The sequence below is a fragment of the Mesitornis unicolor genome, unplaced genomic scaffold, assembly GCF_000695765.1.
Source record: "Mesitornis unicolor isolate BGI_N332 unplaced genomic scaffold, ASM69576v1 scaffold45323, whole genome shotgun sequence".
Taxonomy (NCBI): domain Eukaryota; kingdom Metazoa; phylum Chordata; class Aves; order Mesitornithiformes; family Mesitornithidae; genus Mesitornis; species Mesitornis unicolor.
In genome coordinates this window covers 23,586-32,233 of record NW_010176222.1, presented here as the reverse complement: position 1 = coordinate 32,233, position 8,648 = coordinate 23,586, and the positions used below count along the sequence as shown (strand labels likewise).

The window sequence follows — 8,648 nt, the reverse complement described above, 5'->3', positions numbered from 1 at the left end:
GGTGTAGCTGTGCGTGGTAATGAACATCTTCCTATGACCTCCTCAGGGTCAAACAGAAGGGACGCTAAAGCAGCCACCCTGACCAACATCTTTTTTCCAGTGGGTTTTCCAGCATGAGTTGCGAATTTAGTGTCTTTTAATAATATTGCTGTTTACCATGAAGCTGTTGTCTTTCTCTCTTGTTTGTATTGATAAAGAACCCAACCCACATGGGACCCAATGGGAATACAGCCATCCCAAGCTACCTTGGGATGGAATAATTTATTAACAATCAGGTATATTTTTTTATCAGCTCTTAATTTATGACAGTGTTACCCAATGTTATAGTTCTCATGTAAAGAACAGGGTAAATAATCTCTTTCACCATGCTTTAAAAATTTTAGTTTGACCATTCTTGGCAGAGACTTCACATTGTGTTTGTAAAATGTGTTTATCCTTGCGTCTACTGCTATTAAGATGTTTTTGTATCAAGGACTAACTTTTTTCGTTACTCTTACAATGTTGTAGTTTACCTAGCTTAAAATTTTAGCTTTTGCGGGGATCCCACTATAAGAATAGCAACTACATTTTACTGTGCAGTGAGGCAGAAAGGGCTCTCCCTTCCCTCCAAATTTTTAGTACATTTAGTCAGAGGTTTTAGAACACTTTTTTATTTATCCACGAAATGTTTTATTGAAAGCCTGGGTGAGGACCTGATGTACCCCACTAACATCAGTGGGATTTTTTCTGTTGTAGGAAGGGTAGGCACTGACTCAAACCGCTCAAGAGCTCTGACTCTGGCAACTAGGTCCTCTCAGTTTGTCCCACAATTGAAAATGTAAATTAAATCCTAATGTGGAAACTATAGGGACTAGAAGTGTTTTATCATGGAAGGGAAGCATTTCCATTCCTGGGGTATCTAGGCAGACAGATCTAAAATATAGTGGTTCTCAGAAAATGCATAAATTCTCAACCCAACAGATGGCATGGGTGTGTTAACTAACATAGCAACATATTTTCTATTAAAATATGGGAAAAAACAACAACCCCCTCCCCATGCTTGTTGGTTGGTATAAATTCAGTGAAGTTGTTAGTTATTTTTGGGATACGTACCAGAGGGCTGCACATTTAGTTTATGTAAATTGATAACAGCAACAGCCTGTTAATAAGTGTTTTGTATGGAAATATACCTAGAAAGACACGATCTGTCTTTTTTGGGAAGGGAGTTTGCAGCCTGAGGAGAAAAATAGCTAATGAGATGGTCTAGTGCTCATTATTATAATCTGAAAAAAATTGTCCTGAATTAAGCTGTAAGTTTTGCTAGAGATGTGCCTTCAGTTGGAATTAGATGCTGCCTTAGTGGATAATTTGGGGAGATCTTTCTTTTGCAAATTGGATCAGTGTGTGCTGAAACGGTGATAATCTGACTTTAATTAAAAGCATAAATTGGTTTGGAACGTGTTTTTAAGCTACCCTTCTGCATCATATCCAGAAACTTTCAGTCCAGCCCTAGGAACCCATTACCCCTGGTCGGAGAAGGAAAACATAGGGGATTTGTATTATCCGGTAATGGCATCATATGGTTTGGTTTACCTAATTCAGAAGGACTATTTCAGACGGCTGTGTGCTGGAGCTGTCTTCCAGCTGGATGTGTTTGTAGTAAACTGCATGCATCTTTGTGTGGCTTTCCTAATGGCCCCAGCCAGAGCCCATTCACAGCAGTTCGAACGTTTCGGGTTGTATTTTCCAGAGATTACCTCCAAATGTGCCCCTTGATCGCAGCACAGGGATGTGTACATGTGCGCCTCGCTCCTGTCTGTCCGATTAGCGGGCATATGCTCCCAACCTTTGGAGGAGCATGGCTAGTAGCCCCAAGCTGAAGGCTGCTTCCTTCATATTTCATTAACTTTCTGCTTCATTATTTCTTCCTTTTAACCAGTTAGAGCCATCACTTGCATTTCTCTAAACTTACCCTAATTATTGGGGGTCCCAGCCCAGTAAATCAGTACACTGCAGAGCTGTCTTAAACTGCCCTGGGAGACCCTGTTCTGATCAGACCTGACAACTGTAAGCTACTGTTCCCTCACACTGTTTAACTCAGACCACATTGGGAAACCGCCTCTGCCCCTCTCGCCAGCAGAGATTTGCATCCGTCTGGTTTAAATCTACTGTCATGTGCTGTCTCACTGATTGGTATTAGCCTGGATATTAACTTTGATGATTTCTTTTTTTTTCCCCTGAGTTTGCCTGTTTTCTTGAAAAGCATCTCTATTCAGCGACTGCATATTGTTAAAGTCATTCCTGAACCTCCATGAGTCAGGAGCTTTAAAGTTTTATTAGCCCCATAAAAACTCTTCACAAATGAAATTACTTTTGATAAGTGTGCATTTTGACAATGCAAATTTGTTAGGGGCTGTTGGCGACTGGGTAGAATTTGGGGTTGATACAGCAGTTGGCAGGAAGCAGGGAGCTCAGCACCTCCTTCCCCACCCCAGCTTTGCCCTTCTTCTCCAGACCAAGAAATGCGCTTCATTTCAGGAAAACATGCAAGTAATGTTCATGCAAATCAACTATTAAAGAAATTTGTAAATTTGCTTTCATAAAAATAGCAAATGGCCACAGGAAGCTCGTGTCTTTGGAGATTTATCTTGTGCAGGCAGGAAAGTAGCTTTTTACATCGTTCAAGAAAAGTTATTTTGGCGTTCTTTTTACATGTGAGTTGTGAACTCTACTACAGGCTTTAATACACATCGGATACATGGAGAAAAGGAAGACTGATATAGCAAATCAACCAGGTATAGGTACCTCTGTGCTTGCTGACATCCATGCTATTTCAGCACAGGCAATATAGAGCTGAACTACAAAAATGAATTAGTTTATGCAAATTTATTAACATGCCATTTTTGTGAGTGCAGATAGCGCAACACATTGTGGTTAGTATAAAGCTTTGTGTTTGTTAGACATATTTGGTAATAGTGGACACAAAAATCTTGTTTTCTACAAGTGGTGGTGTAGAAATACTTAGACATGAAAACCAAGCATTTTATTTACTACTTATAAAGAAAAGAGGAAAGTAAAATTGTGAGGTGCTGGTGATGACTGCTTCAATAAAAGTCCAGGAGTGACAGACATTTGGGGAACACCAATATATTGGCTGTCTAGTTTTTTCCCCACATCATTTCAACAAGTCTTCTGCTCAATGCGCTTTTCTGTCAATAGAAAATAACCTTTTTTATTTTCTTTACATACATATATATCTTAGAAAGAAGCAAGACTGACAGTTGTGAAAACCCTTGAAGAGTTTGACTTGGGCCATGCCGAAAGGTGTGTTAGGATAAACTCTGTGTCCAGCGGTCTTGCAGAAGAAGATCTAGAGGTGCTTTTGCAGTCCAAGACTCTTCCTTCAAGCATGATGCTGCCAAAGGTTGAAAATGTTGAAGAAATAAGATGGGTGAGTAGCAACAACCCAGTAGCTTTTGACTGAAGCTGTTGGGCCAAGTTCACAGGCATAGAGATGAATGACTTTGAGTTATGAGGAAGGCTTCAAATACCATATAATGTTGGGTTTTGACTAAGGTAATTGGGAAATGCATCCATTTAAATGTGTGTAAGATGTGCTATACAAAAAGCATACATGGAGCACCTTGCATTTATGAAGAAAAACAGCTTTATTTCTCTCACAAAAGAGAAATTCTTGGTTCTTCAGCAAAGAGCCACTATTGATGTCAGAGCATATTATCAAAAATAGAAGCATAAGTATCTGACTCTAACTATTCTAACAAGCAAAATTACTGTCTCTGTCTGTGAGCCTTAGTTACATGCATTGTAAGAAGGAGGTGGAGAAACCATGTTAGCAACATATGAAAAAATGGGTTGGGGGGGAGGTCACTCCTTGGGGCAACTGGAGGAACAAACAGGAAGCTTTTAACTAGTGTTTTTAATTAGCACAGATATTATTTCCTGAACAGTTCTCTATTTCTTCCTTTTTAATTGCTGACAGGTGTGTTTGTGTTTCATGACTGACTTTTCAGCCAATAAAAACCTGAAATGTAAATGGTTAGCATGTCAAATTACTTAAGAAAACTTTGAAATAGGCCTAATTATGCTATAATTGTTTTAATTGTCACGAAAAGGGGAACAATTGTTTCGATATACCATTATTTCTGTAACATGCCAGTAAAAGAATAAGGCTTAATTATTCACTTATGTATTTTTGCAAACCAGTAGCCGAGCAACTAGCATGCATGCAAGCTGTGTTGAAAGGCAGGCAGTCGTATTAGGATCTATTTTAATCTCAGCATCTAACCTTGATCAAACCGTTAAGATCACGCGTGAGCATACAACTGAGCAAACACATTGGGTACGTGATGAGCCCTGTCCGCTCTGTGACACTGCCCCTTTGGCCTCCGCTGCTCAAGATGGAAGATACACTGTCCCCTTCCACCAACATTTAATTAAATTAACCTGAGATACCTCTCAGGGTTTACAGCCATGTAAGTGTTAGACATAACTTGTCAGTAATGAATATTCATGCTTCCAAAATGGCAGGGCCCTTGCTGCCACCAAATAGGTTTTGCAGGAGAGGTGGGATGCAAAGGCTCTTTGTCCTCTCATCCCCTTCCACCTTCCCTCTTGCAAATTTTTATTTCCATCATGGAAAACAAGCCAGCACCAGCAACTTGGTCTGCCTCATGGTCCGCCTTCCACTTCCCTCTCACTTTGCCCAACCTTTGCACACAAAGAGCACACTCCGCTTTAACGCCACTGCCTTCTTTTCCTAATCCTCCCAAAATTCACTCCAACATGATTTTTCCAGCCTCCCAGAAGCTGTTTATTTCCCCCCACACACCCCACATAAAACCCCCCTTCATTTTTATTTATGTGCAGCAGAAAACCTGGAGGCTGATGCACAACTAAAAGATGGGCTTACTTGTTTTCTTTTGTGTGAGAATCTCTTGCTTTCCTTTTGTCCCTAGTGTGGGTACTTGTTTGACTGGCATGGCTTATTGGACTATAACAAGCGTAACTCTCCCTCCTTTGTGGCGGGACAATTCTCCCACAAATCCCGACCAGTGTGCATTCTTCCCGACACACTATTGGGTGTGCACTGGAATTGAAAGAATTGCTGAGGCCTTGCTACTTCATCCCCTCCCCAAGCTTTGTGGTTTTTTTTTTCCCTCCGCCTTCTTTTTTTTTTCCCTTTTCTCCCTGAAATGAACACTTTACCAGGCCGGAAACATTTAATCGTCCCCTTTTGGAAAAGAAAAAAAAATTAATTGAAACTTCTCCACTCATTACCTTTTGTATTGGTGCTTATTGCAAATTTTCTAAAAGGGGGAGGAAGGGAGACAATATTTAATTAAATGTGCTTTTTTTGATTGTTTACCTTCAAAACAAAAGATGGTAAAAATCCCAGGAGTTTGACTTTTAAAATATTTTAAAATAAAGGAAAAACTCTGCTGCTTTAACTTGCACCTAAAATATAAACACAATAACGCTTTTTACTTTTTTTTTTTCACATAAAGCATTAAAATCAGATAGGAGTGTTAAGAATACATGCTGATGCCATTGTATTGCCTCATTTTCTGCAATTGCCTGTATGAAGTTTATTGTTTTCTGTCGCTGTGTACCTGCCATACTGTACACTTCCACATGTGAATTGAATTGATTATTATTTTTTTTCTCCTTGCACATTTTTGGGTGGAATTCTCTTCCCCAAAGAAAAGTTATGACGATGCAAAGCAGGGGTGGGAAGAGCAGAATTCTTCATCGAAGAAAGCTGTGATTTATTTTGGCCTAATTGTAAAGTTACTGCAAATTGCTGGAAAGCTTTTTTTTTTCAAGATCTGGGTGATTAGATTTTCCTTCTTTTGGGGAGGGGTGGTAGGGGGAAGCTAAAAGGGGAAATAACACCTCTAATCCAGCTTCTGGTAAATAGGCTGCCAGCTTTTAAAATGAGTTTCCTTTCTATTAGTCAGAATATTATGCTAAGCCTTAAGCATTAGTTTTTTATGTTGCCATAGCAGCCTTATTCCTGCAGGGTTGTGACCTGTGATGATTACAGTACAAAGCTTATAGGGTCTTGAAACCCCCTTTGAAGATGAAAAGTCTTTGATGGTTTATATTTATGCAAATCTCTTAGATATGATTTACCCAACTGAGACTGAATGGAGAGATGATTAAAATTCCCTTTCCTTTGATATCCATTAATAGTTGAATATTCCTTAAATTTAAAATATATGCATATGTTATTTTTGTCTTTATTTACTAACATATTTTTGCCATACCTGCGATATGTTTATCTCTGCGCAAATTACTCGATCTGGACAGACATAATATATTTACAATATAGGACTAAGGGTTTCCCCCCCCCCCTTTTTTTTTCCCCTTTTGAAAGGGGAAAAATCTGTGCAAGAGCTTTTGTATGTTTCCAGATGATAGATTTTGGAATTTGGGCTACCCCACTGGCAGCTCAGAGCTAGCTGTGAACTGGTCTCACGGAAAAAATTGGCAAGCTTTGGTCTTCAAAGAATTAAACTTCCTTTTTAAGGCCTTCCTAGGTAAGCTAAAAAATTATGAAGAAAAGCCTATTGAACAAAAGGGTAACGGTGCCGTAATGAATAATACGGATGCCACTTAGAAGGCTGGGGAGCACTTCCAGTGATGGCAGTACTGGTCCTGAAACAAAACTGGACCTCAGGTACAGCAGCACTTCATTGTTTTTCAGGGCCTATGGATTTGCATTTCACTAAACCAGGGTGAGAAGTGCTAAGCCTGGATTCTTTTAATTTATTTTTTTTTCCAAACCAGCCTAGAAACTCAGAAATGTATGGGAATGCTGTGGTTTCAAATCGCAAGCCTCGTTAAAAGCTGGTTTAATTTTTTTTTAATTATAAGTTTTTGGGGTAGGGAGGGGTGTTGTTACAGCCAGGTGAAAATTTAACGTGTTTTTTCTCTCTCTGATAGCTCATACTGTCTAGTTTTAGTTTTCAGACAGATTCTTACATCACCTAAAAGGCCGAACACTTGCAGAACCAATGAATTTTATCCCCTTTGTGGAAACTGCAGTGGGCTTGCTCAATTTTAAGGTAAGCAGGTCTTGAAGTGTTCATATTTTGCCATCTCAGCAAAGTAGGATAAGCAGAATACTCCCCAGCCTCCCCCTAATTTCATCAAGAAAGAGAGGTTAAAAAATACGAAACATATTGTTCAATCCCCTAAAACATTTGTACATTATATCTCATGTTTGTATTGTAAAAGCCTTCATAAATTCAAAATATTTAACTGATGGAACAGTTCTAGATAGTCCATGCCAAATAACAAAACCTCTCTGCACTATTGTTACCATTTTTAACACACTTGGAGTACAAATGAGCTTCTCTAAAGATTCGAAATACAGCATTGCAATACACTTGGCTGTATAGTAGCCATCAAACTCGACCTCTATATAACATTTAATGAGAAAAAATAATTAATCATCATTTCACTGTTGCTAAACTGGCATCTTTATTACGATTTCTGCTGAGAACATTACAACCAAATTTCGTGTTCTAGAGTTTTTTTGTGCATATAATGGGGTGTTAAATGCTAACATTAGAAATATAATTAACTTTGAAACTAGAAAATATTTGAAGAACCTGCTCCTTTTTTTAGGGTAATTTCAAATCAAATCTTATTTTTAAAGCACATTTTTAGTATAAACTACTCCCCAACCTTCACTATCAAGTCCAAGTTTTTCAGAAAGGCAGGGCAGCATGGTATCTCATGCATGCACCAGGAATTCAGCGTTTTCCTCCCAAGCTCTAAGGCAGACGTTTTGGAGCAGCTGAGGACACACACATCAGCAGTACCTCCAGAAGCACCTCACAGGCAGCCTGCTTGTATGACACAGCCATTTCTCTTACAACACACGCTAACATGTCTGGGAACGTAATAAAGCAGTAACCAAATAGACACGCTCCTCTCTGGTGTGCATACACAGAATTAAATCATATTTTAAACTCGCTGAGATCTTCCTTCACCTACAATATTTTATAGGGGAATTTTTAATATTGCCATTCCTGATATTGGCAGGAGAGTTGACTTTTAAAACGCTATGTTAAAGAATAATTTCTTGTCCCACCAGCTGCCATAGAAGAACACCCAGTAGTAGAGCTGGTAATTACATCTCTCTCTCTCCATGTAACTTAGCCTTAAAAAATATTAATATTATCCAAACATTGATTTAAAATAGTAGTATTTTGGAAATGCATTTCTTTATGGAATAGCTAAAGCAGCAAATCTTTTCTTGTTTTTATTTTAATATTGTTCTGCAGCACTTGTTGCATTTTTAACTTTTTTAGCTAGTTTTTAGTTCTACGTAGCAGAAGACTTTATACTGGCAATCCTATAAGGAATCCTTATATCCTATAAGGAATCTACAACCATTTAAAACCATTCATATTATTTATTAAATTAAAAGAGAGTCTGTTCTTTATTTCTGTATCTCATGCGGATACATTGCATGTCAAACTAATAAAATTTAATAATTTTTGTTTGCTTTTAAGCAGTATTTGATTCATATTGTTCCATAAATATCTGAAGTACCAATCATGATAATACCCAGGGCATTATGTTGACCAAAATGTAGGGAATCTGCTCCAATGTCTTGTATTTACACAGTCTAGGCA

General features: G+C 38.4%; 1 protein-coding gene across 1 annotated transcript in view; it reads left to right on the top strand.

Moving 5' to 3' along the window:
* The first annotated feature begins 2,737 nt into the window (after positions 1 to 2,737).
* The window catches only part of CLYBL (citrate lyase beta like), a 28,106-nt gene continuing 22,195 nt past the window's right edge, over positions 2,738 to 8,648 (top strand). The window contains exons 1-3 of the mRNA XM_010181684.1: positions 2,738 to 2,821; positions 3,242 to 3,430; positions 6,966 to 7,067. Coding sequence (XP_010179986.1) covers positions 2,738 to 2,821; positions 3,242 to 3,430; positions 6,966 to 7,067 — 375 coding nt within the window. The remainder of the gene's footprint in view (positions 2,822 to 3,241; positions 3,431 to 6,965; positions 7,068 to 8,648) is intronic.